The sequence below is a fragment of the Gymnodraco acuticeps genome, unplaced genomic scaffold (genome assembly GCF_902827175.1).
Source record: "Gymnodraco acuticeps unplaced genomic scaffold, fGymAcu1.1, whole genome shotgun sequence".
Lineage (NCBI taxonomy): Eukaryota > Metazoa > Chordata > Actinopteri > Perciformes > Bathydraconidae > Gymnodraco > Gymnodraco acuticeps.
Window position 1 is genome coordinate 64,511 of NW_022991098.1, and position 20,846 is coordinate 85,356.

Genomic DNA, 20,846 nt, shown 5'->3' on the forward strand with positions numbered 1-20,846 from the left:
TTATTTCAATGTTGATGAATTTAGAACGGTTTATTCATAATCTGATTATCTTTGTAGTACACTGTTGGATTTAAAAAACACATTCAAATAAAAAATCATTATATTTATGAACAAACAAACACACCTCTTTCTTAAATAACACACTTGCTCAGCAATAATATGTTTTTTGATATTTCTGTTAGGAAAGGACATGCCTGAGAGACAGGACTGCTTCACCATGTTCTCTTTCTCTGAGGGTCCAGAAGAACATCCAAGAGGGAAAGGAAAAGCTGATGTGATGAGATTTAAGAGCAGTACAGGACATTCACTAAGAGACACTTGTATTGTAACACAAAGACCTGCACACTGAATAGTTTTGTAGTCTAACAGGAACTTCATTTGTGTTGTTTTGTGTTTTACGTTGCACAGAGACAGTGTGATTGTCAGGCCTATAAAGTTTGGCAAAAAAAAAGTCAGCTGATCAAATGCATTTGCACTTTGAGCTTCACATCACTTGTGCCTTGTGCCGCCGAGTTTGGAACGTCATAAATAAATGGTACCAATCTTCAGTCAGATGTGAATGTGTAATTTAACATTTTCAGTAAGAATAACGGACAAAAGGAGTGCAAATACAATTTATTGAAATGTGAACTAAAAGTTATCAAGCATGAACCATCACCATTTAAAAAATAAATAAAAACGAAATAATATACATAAGTTACACTAAATGTTAATCTGTTAATTGACAGGCTAGGCCTGTGCAGGTGGTAACAGCTATGCCCAGCATGGGCTAAGTTCTGTAGGTGGTACAGGTCCTCCTCCATCAGGTCTGGTCCTCCTCCCTCAGGTCTGCAGGGTCTTTCCCTGCGAGGAGGACTCCTCGCAGGGAAAGACCCTCAGCCCTCTCCGGCCAAAGCAACAGACAGGACAGGACGTTCATAAAGCTGAGGTCTCCCCCAAAGTCTCTAATCATCCATCCTGTGAATATGAGAGGGGAACAAATAGTGTAATAGATGCTTTGGACAATAAGAAATATAAAGTTAACTGTTTGAGTTGCTCAGTTTTTTAGATTGACAGGGTTTAATAACACAAACAAAAGGAGAGAAATAAAGATTGGTCTTTCAATACATTGTGTTGATTTTGTCTTTTGAATTGTTTGTCTGAAGTCAAGTAGCTAGAACTGTTACTTATAGTTTGAATGATACAGTCTGGTTATAATGTGTGGAGGAGGCATCACAGGTAAGAGCACCATTTGTTGTGTTCCATCCACAACACATTGATGTGTGTGTATTTATTTATCTACTATTTCTTGAATCATTACTGTCAGTCCAAAACAAGAGATTTTGTTTTGGTAACATTTAAAAAAAAAACATTATCTCTTTTCCACTACACTATCTTGAATACTTTAGTTTTTACGTCACTACATTTATCTAACAGCTTTAACATTGTAACGGTGTCACTTCGGACTCTGGGTAATTATGACAGCATGTCCTACTCAGAGCCCTAGAGTCTCTCGGGCTCTGGTCCTACTAGTTTGAGAGTTTGAACAAACCAGACCTTCATCTATTAATGTAGAAAATAGTCGGCACATTACACCATTATGAAAGTAATAATTAGTTAGCTCATTGTTCAAATGAGCTCCAACTACAACAGTTAAGTCAACTCGTGCATCGGTAATAACAATAAATCAAATGATATAATATAATAGTATAACTTGTGTCTACTTTAAATACTGTAACAACACTTTCCTAATTATACTAGCATACTTTTACTAAAGTAACATTAACATGTTTAAATGCAGGGCTTTTGTAAGAGAGTATTTCGTATAGTGTAGCATGGTCTACTTGACTTATCTAACCGAAGTGATCGTTACGTTACTTTGCAAACCGTCCCCCCCCCACACACACACACACAAAAGGACACGGTAACGTTGTGATTCACTTCAATTAATGATAACTACGGAGCTTGCTAACAGCAAGGCACAAGGCTACTTCACTCATTTAGCTAATGTAAGATACAAATGCTGTCGAGCCCTCACTGCTTGTAAGATAAAGAGCACAAACTGACTACTTACCCGAGCGGCGAGCCCCGCTGTTCTCCGTCATTTTTCTCCCGGGTTGTTGTGATCACATGACTGACAAAGCCGTGCTCTGATAGGCCAAGTCAGTTTGATTGCATTAGGGCTCGATTGCTTATCCTGTCTGAGTAGCCCGGATGATGCTGCATCGCAATTTTTGACATCGAATTTTATACACCGAATTTTTTGACGTCGAATTTTTGGGATCTGAATTTGAACATTCGAATTTTTTTCACTTGAATTTTTACATTTTTATTTCACATAGGTACATTCGGAGCAAAAACATTCAGATACATGATTTTCAAAGTAATTATTTTCAATGCTATAAATTCGGTGTCTAATACAATTCGAATACTTCTGTCTCTTGTTTGCTTCCATACAGCCAACTAGTCTGCAATCACCTTACGCCTTTTAGATTTTGGTACCCGGTAAATAAGTCAGAGTGAGACGTTACTTTTTCCTCACCGATTGAATATCCAGGAGCTTTCTTCGCCCCGCCCACGTCTTTGAAACGTCAACAGCGCCAAACTTCGGGGTCCCAAGGGAAAATGAACACTGATGCTGAGGAGCCGCAATGGAGAAAAGTTCATTCAGTCACAGGAGTGATACCGCGGTCTAGACACGGACACAGAGCAGTTGCAATACGGGAGCTGATAGTTGTGTTCGGGGGTGGAAACGAAGGGATAGCGGAGGACCTCCATGTTTACAACACTGGTAAGCTATCGTTAGCTGGACGCTAACTAGCAGGCTAATGTTTTTAGCATGCCCTGTTCCAGACATTAGCTGTTGTTGTTTATTTAAAAGGTCCTCGACAATTTCAGCATGATTTGGACACTATGGATATTCTTATTGTAATCTGCCATCTGACAGCAGCTTCATCATCACTAGTTAGCTCCAGTAATCCCCATCAATTACTTACACTAACGTTACTCTGGGTTAACCTGTATGGTTCTGTTAACCCGAACGCTCGCTCATGAACTGTTAGCGCCGTGTTATGCATGCCCACAGCACCTCGCGGGAACGTATACAGCGTAAAGCAAATACTTTAGTTCAGGGGTACTCAAATGCAAATCTTAAAGGTCCAAAATAAATGTTTCAATAAGACAAAGGTCCGTTTATTACGGTCATTCAAACTTTTAAACAATTGCAACAAGATTCTTAACACGAGGTTGCAAAAACAAAAATAATCTGTATGCAGCAGTTTTCATTGTTATTGTGTCTGTGCTTGACCCCTCAGAGTCGCAGAGTAAGAGCTGCACAGTTATGAATAAAGGCAGCTGCACCCTCTTTCATTCAGCATTCCCATTATTGCTTTATAAATGTCTTGCCCCCTTGTGTGTCCACTGAGGTTCGTCAGGCCCAACACATCTTCAACAAACTCCCCCTTTGCCTCATCATAAAAACTCACAAACACCAGCAACTGAGCATTGTCAGTGGTGTCAGTGGACTCACCCACAGCTAAGGAAATGCACTGTGCATTTTTTATTCCATCACAAAGCTGATGAATCAAATCACCAGCCAGTATTTATGTTCTTCTGGTTACTGTGGAATCTGAGTGGGGGATTTGCTTGATTTGACCTGTTATTTCCTCTTTTTGTTTGCCTTCAACATGGTCTCCATCACTTCAGTCATGCATTCTTTTATACTGCAGTTATTATCCAGTGGAAAGTCCTTACCTACTGGCCTAGTTCAATCAAAGTGGTTACTTTCTGTTGGCTGGGCAGTGTAGTTATACACACCGTCTTATTTGACTTTCTCAGGACTTAAAACAGTTTTTTGGGGGCAGACCCCCTCAAAGAAAAACATATATTTACACACGTAAGGTCATCATCTTAACAGTTGTGTATGCTCATCCGTGAGCAGAGCATCAAGTTGACATGTCTATTACAGCTGAATGCGGCGATTACCATTTTGTTCAGAAAAACGCCTCACAAACGTATTAAGATCAACAGCTTTAGTGCGTTTTGATTCAATGCTGAGTACAGCCAAACTTCACAGTCTCTTCTCTGTCAGTGTAGACCGCAAATACCTCATTCCTTCAGTGCTTGGGTCTGAATGCTTCTCGTTTTGCGCCGTCCCCTTCAAATGAAATCGGCGCTAATCATATTTCCACGCTCGCGTCAGGGCCGGGGGAGGTCTTGTGCTGCATTCACTTGCACTCGGACATTAGAGACTTTCTCTCATCCAATGAGCGACACCTTTTCTTTCAAAACAAAGCTGCCAACTGGGATGGCAGCTGGGGTGGCAAGGCCTATTTTTAGGGCGGCAGTTGCCACCCCGGTAGGTGAAACTAGGCTACTAGCTACAGCAGGGATGGGCAAATGGCGGCCCGGGGGCCGCATGCAGCCCTCAGATTAATTTATAAACAATGTAATTAATTTTAAAAAAGTACTTGTAGTACTGATACCGTCCACTAGACTCCTAGTTACGTCGCGAGCTGCGTACATGATTTCAAATACCGCAAAATAATCTGTGACGCGTTTGTGTGTATTGTGTTTGTTTCCCGGGGAAACCCTCACAAGAAACACCGGCTGTTGTTATGCCTGCTGTGACGTTAAGTTGCCGCTTGTAATTATGCCTTTACAAGCTTAAAAGTTGTTTTTATCATCTGAATTTGGCGAAACAAGTTTAATATTCTTAAAACCAAGACTTTGTTTATTTGAAATCAGATGAAAACAAACTGTCACGGACCCTGCCGTGTTATCTATGATTACTACGCTTTTCATTCATAATTTCAGAGGGATGGAGGGGGAGCGGCGCTGAGGAACAGCAGAATGCGGGCTGACAGGTGTCTGTGTTGACATTCCCCTTATTGTGGAATAAGGGGAATGCAGAGACAGGCTACAAGTGTTTTAGGTTCAAGTTAGACAACTAATGTCTGGGTTAGTGTTCATGACTTCATGTGTATGTCATCTAATGGTTAATCTCAATACACATACATTTTGCGTGCTTTCCAATAGTTTAAAATAGTTTTATTCCACTGTTAAATAACCTGTTCAATACAAACATGCCACTTGTAAAAATTAAATAACATTTCTGTGAACTGATATTTATTTAGTGAGCTTATTAGAGGATGTTCCCTGAAAGATTGTAAAATGTCAATGAAGATGTCAGACTTAGTAGGCCTATATTTGTTAATAATTACATACAACAGATGGAATTTTTGTGTGTGTGTGTTCCAAGTGAATCTGCGGCCCCCTGGTGGCCAGTGCATCAATTATGTGGCCCCCACCACCATCAAAGTTGCCCATCCCTGAGCTACAGTACAGATGCAACTAGATGAGCTGTTAACTCTCGCTCTGACTTTTTATTTTTTAAACTCTCGCTCTGACTCAGACAGGTTGAAAGAGACGAGACACGCATTTTTCCCACCCGCATTCAGCGAAGACCCGCCCTACTGTGCCTCTGATTCGCAGACTGTTGGTGGGGGGAAAAAACGCTGACAGTTGTGGTTCGGTCTGGATTCGGTCCCGGAGTCCGGACTTTGAGGATGCCTGCTTTAGTTGATCTGTTCGGCAAAGTTAGGTTTGGAAACAATATCATTTCCTTTTGGCATGCATAACACGGCATATTACCGGAGCCCCGCTGCGGGGGAACTTTGGCGCTGTTCTGAGTTTGTTCTAATCTGTCAAAATGACGGACGGCTTTCTGATTTTTCCGTCATTGTTTAAAAAAATCCGTCATAGACGGAAAATATTCAGTTAACTCAGATAGAATCGATATAATCGGAGGGATGAAACCCTCTATAATGGTCACACATGCAGAGCTCACAGCACACACAGAAGGCTTGTCTCAATTGAATATTTCACCTCCTCCTTTCCCTCACTCGCGTCCCTTCCTTGGGTCTTAGCTCCGCCTCCGTAAAATGCGAGCGAGAGACACGAGGAGGAGACGCGAGAATAGAGGAGTCCTCAGGTATTAATTGGGACGTCCTCGTTCACTCAAACGTCACTCTTAATCAACGTCTGTTAATGATGACATGTGCACAGCTGTATCCCCTCTCATCGAGTTTAACTGAATAGCCCCTTAGAACCGGCCGATTTGTTTGTAAATATTTATTTAAACTAGAGAGTGCAATTCCTGAAGAAATTGCTAGTGGGAATGCTTTATGCTGACGCTGAATTGCTATGCTGAAATGTAATGTGTAAGAAGAAAGTGAAGAATTTAGATTGAAATGATACATGAACACTGGGGGCTTGAATGTTTGATAAGAGAAGAAAGTAAAAAAGCTTGGAAAAGCAGCAGAATATTTGAACTGCAAAACTATTGAACTAACTTGATGGTGAATGATCTGTCGCCATGGCAACGGTATTTGATGACACCCCATAATACGCTTAGATATGTTAATGGCTGCATCGTTACCAAACCTATGAAGTTTTGGTCTGTTTGGAGCATTTTCACTGAAGTTATGAGAAAACCGTGTTTCATGGTGAGCATTGTGTTGCCACGGCAACGGCATTTGAAGAAATCTCAAAACGTTCCCGTAGATGTCTTCACGGCTGGACTGTTTGCACACATGTGAAGTTGTAGCACTTTTTGACAATTTTGATAGGAGTTATAGCGATATCGTGTTTTATTGCAAGGGATGAGAAAACCGTGTTTCATGGTGAGCATTGTGTTGCCATGGCAACAGCTTTTGAGGAAAACTCACTAATGGCACATAGACATGTTGAGGGCTGGACCATTAACTGTCATCTGAAGTCTGGTGCTGTTTTAGACCATTTGCATAGGTATCACGACAACATCGTGTTTTATGGCGAGGGATGCGTTTCCATGGCAACAGCCTATGGTGAGATCTCAGATTTGGCGTAGAGCTGTTGAGCCATGGACCGGTGATATACAAGCGAAGTTTGGGGGACGATCGGACCGTGTCCATTGGAGTTACAGCGACATCATGTTTTATGGCGAGGGATGCGTTTCCATGGAAACGGCATATGATGACACCCCATAATTGACGTAGAGCTGTTGAGGGCAGGACCATTAACCATTATCTGAAGTCTGCTGCTGTTTTATGGCGAGGGATGCGTTGCCATAGTAACACCACATTACGTAACATCAGATTTGATGTAGAGCTGTGTTAACCATTATCTGAAGTCTGCTGCTCTGAGCATGTCAGTTGGAGTTATGACATCATCATGTTCCATGACACAGGTGTTTATATTTGAGCTAACGACGTGTCCAGAGATCAAAGGTTTCCATGGTGATGTGCAGTAATCAGTGAGAGGAGAGCATTTGCATTGTTCTGAATGAGAGATAAACCTGTTACATGTGAACGTTTGTTGAAGAACCGTAACAGATATCGGTGAAATTTCAAAGCGTGAAGCATGTCAAGGAACTTGAGCATCTGAAGTGTACTTTTTGTGTACTTTCGGGTTAATAATGTGGCCTTTTTGGCAGATTAACTAAAGGTGTGCGGCTGCTGTGGTGGGGGAAAGATGAGGCTGAACTTACAATGGGGTTTAATGGAGACATGTTGAACGTTTTTGTCACTTCATGCCCTCAAGAGTAGGGTTGGGAACCGAAACTCGGTTCCAGATGAGAACCGATAAGAAAATGCCAAGTACCGGGTACCCATACAAAATACACAATTTTGGTTCTGCTTAACGGTTCCTAAACGCGGTAGACCCTGTATTCCACTGGGTCCGTCTGTACTGCGGTGACCCGGTGGAATACAGGGTAGGCGGACTGGCCATCTGTGTGTTCTGGAGAATAACAGAACGGCCGGTCGTCAGCGGTACGCTGACGGCCGGCACCGCCCTTAATTTTTTTAAACGCCATCATGTAAGTTGCGCTGACAGGCGACAGAGGTCCACAGTTGCCCCGCAGCGAGGCTCCCCCCGCCCTCCCGTAGACAGTTCACGAGCTCAGTCACTTCATAACACCAAAGATGGGTCGCGGTAAACGGTCTGAAGTGAGGCTCCACTACACTAAAAAAGAAAAAGACAAGGCACCGTGTAATGCCTGTTAATAGCTTGCCACAGGAATAGAGTTAAAATAAAGCACAGCTATTGTGCAATACATTTGTATTGCATGTATATTTTTTATTTGTAAAAATGTCAGTTAAAGCTTAAAAGAATAAAGATATTTTTGTTATCTAAACGTTTGACCTCTTTATTTTACAATTTTGGAATCGAAACGGGGAATCGATAAGAACCGGAATCGATAAGTAGAATCGGAATCCATACATTTCAAACGATACCCATCCCTACTCAAGAGGCATTTTGTTTAATTTTAATTTTTCAAGCTACGAGATGTTTTCCTACGTTTCTCTTGAAAAATGATGTCTCAGGAATGTAGGGTTTGGGAATTATGGCAGGTTTAAAAAAAAAAATTAAATCTGTCCTCCACTGTGACATCACGCACTCTAAAATCTGAAGAAGGCCTCTTTACCAAGGTCTGAACAATGTTTAATATCTCTAAAAGTATGAATCAGATTTAAAAGTTGTGTTACACGAGTAATATCAGAAAGATGTGTAACATTTTAAAGTTGGAATGAGGTTTCTGAGTGAAAGTCTGAAGGAACAGTTAGCAGTTGAAATCGCATGAAGATTTTTCAAGTCTGAAGAGTTTCTCCATTGACTTCCATGTTAAACATTTGATGAATTATGGGATATATCTCTGGAATTATGAAACTTATGAATGAAAAGAGTAACAGCCATCGATTCCTGACCGAGCTGAACGGTTTCATGTTTGAACGGAGTTTCTGCGATGTGGAATGTGGGAGCAGAAGAGGCGCGAAATAACCCGGCGGAATAATAAATAATTTTGTGCGTCGAATAACAGTGGGAATGCTGTATCAGCATTCCCACTAAATTCCCACGGAGCTGTGAGCACTTAGACATTTATGTGACGCTCGACCAGCTGTGAAGTAGTGAAAACACTTCCGCATAGTCTGCTCTCGTGTATCCTCCCTTTCTTCTCCTCCCTCACCCCTCCTCGACTCCTCCGTGTGCATTTCAGCTATTGGGACGTCCTTCAACATGGCGTGTCTTGATCAATTTCCGGGTCAAGTTCCGGAGGAGGGGAAGAGCGGAGTCGAGGAGGGGTATTGAGACGAGCCTATAGTGAAATTTGTCCTCTGCATTTAACCCATCCTAGTACCAGGAGTCTAGGGTTACGGTCCAATAGTCCATTTAGCTTAGGAACCTTCCTAACCTAGTGAAATTTCCCCGGAAGTACGTCAGTGGCAGCCATGATAAGTGCTGTTCCAATTCTCTAGAGCAGGGGTCTTCAACGTTTTTCAGGCCAGGGACCCCCAAACTGATGGAGAGCTGGAGCAGGGACCCCCCTACTATATGTATGGCATACAATTGTGTTTTATATTAAACGGGGCCTAGTGCAGTGTATAAACATAGCTACTCTGTTATTGTACATTCAATACTAAGCTATTCAAATAATACACAGGTTAATATATTCATGTTTTTATTTTTAAACATGTGCAAGGTACAGGGTGGCCGTGCCACTGCCATTTATAAACATACATCTTGCATACAACACTGAGCTATTAAATTAATTCACAGATTTTAACTTTAAACATACATGTAGAAGGGACAGTGAATCCTCAAACCATCTGTGGATGGCATATGCATATTTCCGGGTCTTCTCTCGTTTGCGCTTACCCTTATTAGCTGCTACATCAGCAGCAGGTTCCGCCTCGCCACTTGCATGTTCACTGGTGGTTTCTGAGGTGGATGGTATCTCGCTTGTGCTTGTGGATTTTTTTGGTCGAGTTACAAAACGATCAATTTTTATATATATATATAAAGGTATGGTCTTCTCAATAATATTGCAGCGTGCGTCCTTGTGTCTGGGTCCTTAGTAAACTGGGAACTGAATAGGCTCTCGGCCAATCACGGGGAACCTGACATGTCATGCGGCCTCGTGATTGGCACAGCAGCAATAGGGGCGGGTCCTCCCCTTTGTGTACAGGAGGCCTGGTGGGACAGGTCCGGGGTAGTCTCCTGCTGTGAGTGAACCGGCGCCTAGCTTGAGATAGTTACTGTGTGTAGCTGAATGCATGCATTGCTGACTAAAATATAACGTCTTCTGCCTCCATTTCTCCGTTCGCTACAATATGTTGGATTCAAGTTAATGTGCATTTAAAGACATTTCAATTTGTGGGAAGAAAAAAAAATTGGATTTTTTTTTTTTTTTTAAATATACAAAATTGTCTAATCAACCAAAGATTTCGCGACCCCCCTGCAGTACCTCCGCGGACCCCCTGTTGAAGACCTCTGCTCTAGAGCAGGTGTGTCAATCTCAATTTCATCGCGGGCCACATCAGCATTATGGTTGCACTCAAAGGGCCGGCTGTAACTTTAAGACTATATAAAAATACATATATAAATATTTAATATATAAAATAATGTATTATATTACATGATTGCCTCTGCATTGGATTATTATCGGATAGGGTAATAACTTCATAATTAACTACGTCTGAAAGCAGAAGTCTAGAGCAAATAATGGCAAGTCTCTTCAGTGAGAATGTCACAATGTGACATTTTGAAATAAAAAGTAACTTTAAAAAGAAATGTAATTCTGAGAACAAATGCATATTTTGAAGAAATGTCAAATTCTGAGAAAAAAGTCAAATTTGAGATGCATTGTGGGACATGTAGTTCATGGGCAACGTGCTTCTGTAAAGTAGCATGTAACCGTATAATAAACATATTATATTCTTTGTAAGCTCTTGTGGGGCCACAGAAAATGAAGTCGCGGGCCGGATTTGGCCCCCGGGCCTTGAGTTTGACACCCCTGCTCTAGAGTCTAGATAGATGATAGGAAAGGAGGTTTCAAACTTCCTTTATAACCTCCTTTAGCTTAGGAACCACTGGACCTCCCTTTACGAAAGGAGAGGAGAAAATGCTGCCCCACAATGCCTTGCAGCCGCAGCATTTGCCGTCACACAACAGTCGGCCGTTCACGGAAACAACTGATTATGACCGAGAAATAATATCATGAAAGTTACGGTGCTTATTAAGCATTTTAAAACGTATGTGGTAAGTTGCCAAAGTGCTTTGTTTTGAACGTTCATCAGTATTATAATCAAAAAGAGAAATATGAACGTTAGTTTTTACTGAAATGATCAAATAAAGTCAACATTTCACAGTCTTTACTGAGCTGTGTGGGGTTGTTCAACTTTTAAAAGATGTTTGAATGGTGATATACACAGTGATAGATGTTAAGGACTAACGTTTATAATAAATACATTTGTATTGATTTTAAGATCTTTTAATAGTTCATACAATCATATTGGGATCATTTGTATTAATGTGGACCGGAGGGAGAGGGTGACGAGCATAAGTGTCACTTTCCTTTTTTATTTCAATTCCAGCTTTGGTCATGAAGAATATGTTTCTCTGTTGTCTCCGTTCATAAAGCATAAAGCAACAGCATCAGAGCACGGTGCAGAGTCTCTAGATGAGTTTACAGTAGTCCCTCGTTCTTATTAAACATCCATGTTGTAGTCCGCTGTATAGAAAACTGTAGTTTCCATAGTTTCCCCACAGCAGCAGACGCACATTCATGACGTCCGCTGGCGCATCATAAACACGTCGGATAGTGAAAGTGCATTCGGATTCTCTAAAGTACCGCAGTCTCTTCTCCTAAGTCCTTTTGAATTCTCCTATCCACTATCCCTTAACCCCGTGACGTTTCACTCAGAGGTCAAGGAATAGGAGATAGGGTTAGAACTTAGGAGCTGATTTTTTTACTATTGGACCGTAACCTAGTACTAAGAGCAGTGGGCAGCTATTGCACAGCGCCCGGGGACCAATGGGAGAGGGGGGCGGTTGTCCGGTGCCTTGCTCAAGGGCACCACGGCAGGGCCCAGGAGGTGAACTGGGACCTTTCCACTTCAAGTATCAAAAGTAAAAGTATTGGTTGCAGTATTTATCTTTTCACAGATTATTATTATATTATCCTGTTCTTATTTTAGTTTGTAGATATGTAAAGCACTGAGGAGATTATTAGTACTGCATTATACCATATCAGCTAGTATAAAACTAGTAAACGTGTAACCGATAATTTAGTTGGACGATACATTTTCCCGGAAATTATTGCGATAAACGATAATATTGTCGGCACTGTTGTAAGACCATTTTAGACCACTGACACAATGATAATATATAGGGATGCTCCGATCGCCAATTTCGGGGCCGATCGCCGGAATCAGTATCGGCCGATACCGATCGCCGATCCGATCGAGTGGGCGGGGCCTAAATGTAAGATTTAAACATCACTTTAAATCTTCCATTTAAAGTGATGTTTAAACTCAGTTAATGGGGCTCATTCACTGGAGCTTCCACAAACAACAATCAACTTAATTATTACATTCAAATGATGTACATTATTCAAGTTTACATTCACTTTGGAGAATAACACGGGAGGAATGAGCGGAGTGCTCTCTTTTCCTCTCTCCCTCTCTCTCCCCCCACTCTCCCCCTCTCTCCCTCTCCAGACAGCCTGTCAGTATCTCATGCAGCTCACTGATCCAGTAATGAGTGACCCGACAATGAAGAATAAATATATTTATAATAACTAGTTTAGCTTGTTCCAGAGGTAGATCAAATAGCTAAGTGTGTTAGGTCTAACTCCAGCAGCTTTTCAAAAATCTTGAAAATCTTGGAGCTGGGCGTGTCTGAAAGCTTGGGGATTTTTTGCGAGCAACGCGACCAACAACCAATCACATGAATCTCCCGCCCCCGACATACAAAGCAAAAAACCCGGGGATTTTATGCGAGCAATATATATATATATAAACTCCCCAAACAGGCGAAAACCTACCAGTTTCACCCACTGTCTCTGCCACCTCCCTCCATGCCTGCTTCCTCCGGTTTGTATCCCGTTAATAGTTCTGGTCGGAAAGAACCGGGTGATTTGCTACCGTAATTTCTCGTTTGGAATATGAGGAAATGAACTGCGGTCTGGTTCTCCCTGTGTGTGTGTTTCGCTGCGTTTACCTGTCCGGCGGGCGGAGCTCCAGGATTTCTGCTTCACACACGTTGCATACCGCTATTTTACTGTCTTTTTCGGACATCTTAAAATACTGCTAGACCGGTGAAGACATTTTGGCGAGCTTGTTTTGCCGCACAGAGAAAAGTGTCATGTAATCGGCTCTCGCGATCGGCATGTTTAGAGAGCATCGATCGGTAGAGAGTGAGTATCGGCCGATATCGATCGGTGACCGATCGATCGGAGCATCCCTAATAATATATAATAATAATTCAAGCACATCCTTTCAAACAGAACTTTTTATTGAACATTCAACATTGCAAATGAAATGTGAAATAATATTTAAATATATAAATGATATATAATAAAGAAAACAAATACATTTAATTATAACAAATTAATTAAAATCACACACAACCAAAACAATAAATTAAATAGACTCGGGCTGGAAAACAGAGCTCTCTCTCTCATATATATGAATATATATAAATAAATAAATATGAGCACACATTGTCTCACAAGCAAACCCTCCTTAAAACAACAGTCAGGTGTACAGTCCACTGTCCATACAAAGACCCAGATGCCTCAACAGGCCATGTCCAAATCTGTATTTCAAAGATTTCGAGCAAGGAACACCAACATGTTTGCATTGTCGGGCAAATGCATCTTTGATTGTAAACTGTAGGGAAGGTGGGGGCTCTCCAGCTGCCTTGTTTTCTACCAGCTGGGAAAACGGAATGGGGTGGTTGTGTTTCAGGTGCAGTTTAAGGTTGGTTGTATTGCCTGCTTTTGTCGCTACCTTTTTTAAACAAATGTGACACACCGCCCGGCTCATTCAAGTCCGTAGGTTCGCCTCGTTGATTTGGCTTGAATCCAAAATATTCCCACACCGGAGATGTGCTATTAGGTTTTAAAACCACTTTCATTCAACTTCAAATTCCCCTCGAGTAAGTCACACGTTGTCTCCTGCTTGTCTCTATATTATTAATTTGGCTGTTACGCTGCTGCACACGGAGTGTCCTGACCTGGCTGTGTCATGGGCTGTGTGTGAGCCCCGCCCCTCACAGCGCGCCGGGCCGGCAGACACAGTGCGCCTGGCTAAAATGCTGGTCACATCTTTATGTAAACAAACACAAAAAAAATGCAGCACTCCCCAGGATGATAAAGTGTCTGACTTCTTGATGCGCATTCGTCCAGTCTCAAAGCAGTGGTTCCTGCCTGCGGTGAGGGGGGACATCCCCCCCGGATGTGCTGCCCATGGCTTCGTCTGTGATGGGACCCGGATTCTGGTCTTTGGCGGCATGGTGGAGTTTGGGAAATACACCAACAGCCTTTATGAACTCCAGGTAATGACACCACAGATATTCAGTCTGGATTCTAACCAAGTTGCTTCAGTGAAGAAACTTTTCAAATGTTGACTTTGATCCCGTGTGGCTCAGGCTAGTCGATGGCTGTGGAAGAAGCTGAAGCCCAGGGCCCCAAGGAACGGCCTGCCCCCCTGCCCCCGGATCGGACACAGCCTCACTGTTGTGGGGAACAAGTGTTACCTGTTCGGAGGGCTGGCCAATGATAGTGAAGACGCCAATGGCAATGTACCAAGGTACAGTCAAAAGAATAAACACAACAACGAAAACAAAGGCTTTGTTTTTGAGACATGAATACAAACCTGGATATCGAGTTTTATTTGGCAAGAGCTTTACCTCTCAAGTGTTTAAATTAGGGCAGCAACTAATTATGCATATTATGGTACTGTTTATATTAAATTACAATGTTTAAATGTAATAATGGAGTTAATGAACATAAAATAGTGAAACCCAAAGTTAATCTATTCACAATGATGCAGTTCAATACAGCCTCTGACTTTTTACCATCTTAGATACATGGGTGACTTCTATGAGCTGGAGCTGCAGTCTTTAACAGGAGTAAGAGGTTGGACCATTCCTGAGACAAAAGGGGGGGGTCCCTCAGCACGGGAGTCCCACACGGCGGTCTCCTACACTGGGCTCGGCTCCCCGAAGATCTACATCTTTGGTGGGATGCAAGGATCCCGGTTAGACGACCTCTGGCAGCTTGACCTTGGTAGGATTTTTTTCTTTTCTTTTGACAGATAATATTGACTAGCTGCAAGTTTGAGAAAGGACATTTTGAAATATTTCGCATCATTAAGTTGCCACTAAACCTTGATTTAAATGTAAAAACTGTTGTCGGCTTATTTTCAAATGTGCATGTACTGAGAAATATCTCTTTTTTATATTTGTAGTTCCTTAATATTATCATCCTTCTTTCTTCAGACACAATGGTTTGGTCGACAACTGAAACCAGAGGTTCCACACCAGTTCCCAGAAGCCTTCACTCTGCCAGTGTTATTGGAAACAAGTATGGGATTTTCCATTATTGGTGTCATGTCTCTGTTAAAGCAGAGGTCTAGTTTGTATATAACAGCTGGCCCAAAGAGCCTTTGACGAACTGTCCCTCTGTCTGCAGGATGTTTGTTTTTGGTGGCTGGATTCCTGCCCCAGAGTCAGACCTGCACACTGCTGTAGAACCTGAATGGATCTGCAGTGACTCCTTAACTGCACTCAATTTAGGTGAGTACATTACTCTGATTTCCACACAGGGTAAAACGCTAGAGAGCATCTTCATTTGGTGATTCTTGTCAACATTTGCTGTTAAATCATTTTTTAACATGAGGTTTTGTCAGCAGCATGTTCAACGTTACTGTTTTAGGAAACTTCAAGCTATGTGCTATGTGTTTTATTCACTCACTGATGCTTGCTTTTCCTATCTCAGACACTATGAGCTGGCAGGAGCTTGGCTCACAGCAACAAGACAATGTTGAGTACCAGCTGCACAGTCAGGGACCCCAGAGTGACGATCCGTACGCCTTCCTACCCAGAGCCAGGGCCGGACACTGTGCTGCCAGCGTGGGGTCAAGGCTCTACATCTGGAGCGGCCGGGACGGGTACTGCAAGAGCTGGAACTACCAGGTCTGCTGTAAGGACCTGTGGTACCTGGAGACAGGTGAGAACTGACACCCAGCTGGGAAGAAAGTCATCTAAAGGCGTACTCATACTTTCCATATCCGCGAGTGTCCACCTTGGTCCTTGTGATGCAAACTTTAGTGCTGCGAAAACATCAGAAAGCAGATGCACTTCCTCAATCTCATATTCTGTGTTCTGTCTGCAGAGCGACCAGCCGCCCCAGAGGCCCCCTTACTCATCAAGTCTACCGTCAGCATGCTTCATGTGGCGTGGCGCCCCCTGGTGGCAGCAGACTTCTACATCCTTCAGATCCAGCCTACACCCCCACCTGCCAAAGCCGTCCATCTCACTGGAGCAGAGGCACTGGGCAGGAAGGCTGAGGTACTCTCTACAGGAACAGAGGGTACAGAGCAGTTTCACCACCTGAAAACAAATCTGCAGCATGTTTATCAGGATGCACACCTTTCTAAGAACATCTTTGAATCACCTTTCAGATTTACAGTCTGTTCAACCTCCAACTGGAGGAACCGCTAATAAAGAAGATGAAACATCACCACAGGTAGACACTTTTAAATCCACCTTTTAGTGTTGCCTTGGCTTGCTTGAAACCTCAACTGAGGTGGAACCCAAAAAGTTCATATCCACAACTAAAAACTTTTAAAAAACTAGACCAACTACAGACATGTCGGTACTGTTCTCTTAGATTTCTTTACATTTAGAGTCTTTAGAGATGCTAGCTTGTGTTGTAAAGGTCTTTGAGTAGTCACTAAGATTAAAAGCGCTTTATGAGTGCAGTCCATTTCCTGCCTTGTGAATGAACCCAGCTGCAGATCATCAAGTAAACAACAGCCTGAGTTCTGCATTAAATTGAGCACTGTTACTCAGGTATTTGAATGCAGTTCTTCCAATTTTGAAAGAAAATATGTTCTGCTTTACTTTTCTCTCTGAATTACAGCTTGGTTCAGCACAAAAGGACACTAGGGCAGAATCCTCGGAGAGCAAAGCAGAGAGCAGTGCTAGCAGGGACACGGAGAAGGACTGTGACACAAAGCGCTGCAGTAAGTCCTGTTGTCCAGTGATGCTAGGCATTTCTGTACTTCCACTCATTGTTTTCCTTTTCGGAATAATTAAATAGGCAATAGGTATGCCTAAAGTAATAAAGCTGCATCCACATGGGTCATGATGCAAGGGGGTATGATTCAATCTGCTGTGAAATTTTGCAATGCTGCAAGCAAGGAGATATATTGTGATTTATTGTACCTCATTTTAGGAACCTGTCACATATTATGGCCTCAGTAGAAAGGGTTTTGAGGTTGTGACGTTAGTTAGGGACGAGTATGCGGCAGACAAACACACTTTGATAACTTGTTCTGGTGTGACTGGGGAAACAAATACAATGCTACACACAGTGAGGAAAACCTGGTAGATGTCAGGGGCCCTGCTGCAACACACGACATGTCAAAAGTAATGTTCTCCTTCCCACACAGCGTTAGGGAAAGGACAAACAACAGGTCTGTCTCACTCCAGCGTTAGTGAAGCTGCCGTTGTTTGGCTTTTGATCCGCTGACCTGTTGTGCTCTCTCTCTCTGTGGTGTAGCGGACATATCAGCAGAGGTCAGCAGCTCAGCTCAGCAGCAGCCAGGTACTGATGCTGCTCAGGCTCAGGAGTCAAATCACACTGCAGCATGTCGTGAAGTAAAACTCACTGAGGGCGTCCTTTTCTTTCACAGAGAAACAGCCAGTGGACAAGACATCAGATCTCTCCCATACACATCAGGTCAGACCTACCTGTGTACAGTAATCATTAGCTCTTACTGGGCTCAGTGTAAACTCAGACTGAAACCTCTCTCCTCCAGGTCCATCAGACCCCAGAGGAGGTGTGGTTTGATGTTGGTGTGTTCAAAACGCTGTTCTGTGAGGCCAGCCATTACTATTTACCTGCAGACATTGACCAGACGACTGCAGCCAGCAGCAGCCGGCCACCAAACACTAATGAGGTAAATACAATAATAAAAACTGACTGAAAAACAGTTTTTTCTATTATTTAATATATATTTTAGACAGGGCTATCCAGTCAATATTTATTTCCTTTTTTTATGTGTGAAAATCTGTTGAAATTTGAAATTTCAATATAGACCAGGCGATTTATTTAGGGCTGCAACATTTTAGCCAAAATGGTTATCACAATGATTAACATTGAAGTGACAATTATTTATCACAATCATTTATAGACTTTTCTTTGGACACGTTTTTTTTATTACAAATGAAATAAAGAAATGTTAATAGCCCTTGCACGGCTTTCACTTCCATGTTGTGCCACATTCCTTCTAGTGGACAGATCGTTCACATCATTAAGCTAACATTCTTCTCGTAGCACATTTTAGTTTGACCAGTCTGCCTTGTTTCCTAAATGATTACATATTGTATAATATTCTCCTACTCAGATTGCAGCTGCAACATTCAGGAACGTTTTTCAATTCTCTTTAAGCTCAATAAACACAGATACTATTTGACAGGATTTGTTTCCACAACATCAAAATCTTCTAGGGCACGTGGACCACTTTTAGTTTCTCAGGGACACCCAGGGTCTCACCACACAGCTTCTGTATATCCTCTGCTTTCCCATCAGCCCTCCCTCCAGAGGAAGTGTCCCGGGCCTCAGGACTACCTGAGCAGAGAGAAGCAGGAGCTGGCTCCAGGGCAGACCTACAGGTTCAGAGTTGCAGGCATCAACTTCTTCGGCCAGGGAGACCTCAGCCCGGTCAGTGAGTTCAAGACCTGCCTGCCAGGTTTCCCCGGAGCGCCATCTGCTGTCAGGATCACTAAGGTGACACATATGGGACTCGCACTGACAACCTACATAAACTACGAAAGAGCTGCCCCTTAAAACACTTTCTTTGCACAGGCCAACGATTCGGTCCACATCACGTGGGACGCCCCCCCCCTCCCCATCAGGCCGGATCCTGGAGTACTCCATGTACATGGCGGTGAGGAAGAGCCGCTCCACCAGCTCGGAGCGTCCGGGTCAGATGGCCTTCATCAGGATATACCGCGGCATCAAGACATCCTGCTCGGTCAGCTCCACCCAACTGGAGAACGCCCAGATCGACTGCTCCGCCTCCAACCGGCCGGCAGTGGTCTTCCGCATAGCTGCTAAGAACGAGCAGGGCTACGGCCCCGCCACGCAGATCCGCTGGATCCAAGGTGCAGGAGCTGGACTTTATTTTCTGCTCATTTTCTTACCAGAATGATATGTTTTTCCAATTGTATTCAACCTGTCTCTGTGTTTTTAGATCCTATTAAATTGCGAGGGTCTGCCTCCAAAGCTGACAGCAATGCTGAGGCTGACCTAGATGCTGCTGACAGGTAACCAGTCAGCTCAAGATTCTTCATTTTGTCTTTCTACATTTTTTATTTTGAATAATTTATTTCTTGCTTTTTCAATTTTGTCTTGCAGCTCCAGCTGAGTGTGTGGACCAATGACACCCGTTTTGGGAAAGACAATATGTGCACTCAGGAAAATGGCGATTGTTCGTCACTGCGTTGTCTTACATTACCTACAGTTTTGTTAATTTATTTTCTTACATATTTAAATATTCCCCTGTAAATATATTTTCATAGGAAGTTTGACCACTTGGGTATTTTTGTTAATTGATTATTTTGATAAGTAATAAGAAATATGATGTTGACCCAAACAAGAACAAGATGTACAACTCTGAAAGCATCAGCCTGTGTAATCGGAAAGAAAATCTTGTTGTAATATTGCTGTTGTTTTTTAATCAGATAATGTTCTATGATTCAGGTTGAGTTTTAGACCTTTTAAGGTCTTTTAATGTGTTATCATTACCCCAGATTGTTAAAAAATATATTTAGCAAGTCTGTCGTGAATATAAAATGTTTTTATGATGACTTCAACTAAAGAGCAGAGCACAACTTATGTAGCTGGTTTGAATTAAAGGTATACAAAATGTCCCATATTTCACGAAAGAGCGTTGTATGTTAACTTTTGTTGTCCTTGGCTTGACCAACTCATTGTTTAGTGGGCACAAAGTATTATTGTTGTCCTCCTCCCTGTGCTCCTCCATCATGTCTGCACTCCAGATTATTACGGGCCTCTCTAACAGAGAAACTGTTATCCGGACCTCAAATGATTGAGAGCAGTGCTTTATCTCTTCATGTGGTTGCTAAAAAAGGATTTATTTATTGTACTTCCTTTCATAAAGGAGCATTTATCTTATTTGTTTTATTTACACAAACATTTTCTGATGAAAATAACTACATTTAAAGTTGAGACAAATGGACATTTGATCAGAACATGCACATAAATCATTTTCTCCCGTTAACATTCATTGGTTAGACTGCAGACTTATTACCGACCTTGAAGATGAATTGTGTTGAAGGTAAACTTGTATTAATCTTGTCCCTAAAATGAAATGCACTTGTGTTGTAGCCACAGAAAATCCTTTTAAAAGTAGTTTCTGTAATGCAGCCGATTGTGTTTTAAGCGAGGCCAAATATATTGTAAAGTTGGACCAGTGGAAAAATATGACTTGCATTAAGCCCTTTTAAGTAGTAACCAACAGGTTTACATGCTGTTTTAAGTAGTATTAATGTATGTTCAACAGCTGCTTCTTACTGAGGGGGGTGCAGGATGGTCAGTACCATTTGTGTACAATAAATACAAGTTAAGATTACCAGGATTAACACTTTGCAATTAGAAACGATGCTTACTGAAACATAGTTCAAATAATCATTTGAATGCTGAATACATTCAGTCAATATGTAGAGACTTGGAGGTTAAGCAATGTATCAGTTACGTTATAATTATAATAGGTAACATTACTCACACACTT

The 20,846-nt window shown here is 42.2% G+C and overlaps 1 protein-coding gene across 1 annotated transcript; it reads left to right on the top strand.

The window, feature by feature from the left end:
* The first annotated feature begins 2,554 nt into the window (after positions 1 to 2,554).
* hcfc2 (host cell factor C2) lies at positions 2,555 to 20,230 on the top strand. The gene is given in 18 exon segments (XM_034236944.1): positions 2,555 to 2,770; positions 14,210 to 14,358; positions 14,452 to 14,612; positions 14,889 to 15,091; positions 15,304 to 15,388; positions 15,497 to 15,600; positions 15,803 to 16,033; positions 16,199 to 16,396; positions 16,488 to 16,552; positions 16,949 to 17,051; positions 17,591 to 17,635; positions 17,724 to 17,770; positions 17,850 to 17,990; positions 18,623 to 18,820; positions 18,899 to 18,928; positions 18,930 to 19,197; positions 19,287 to 19,359; positions 19,451 to 20,230. Coding segments are annotated over 18 exon segments (2,277 nt in total). The 5' UTR covers positions 2,555 to 2,604; the 3' UTR covers positions 19,461 to 20,230.
* Positions 20,231 to 20,846: the final 616 nt, after the last annotated feature.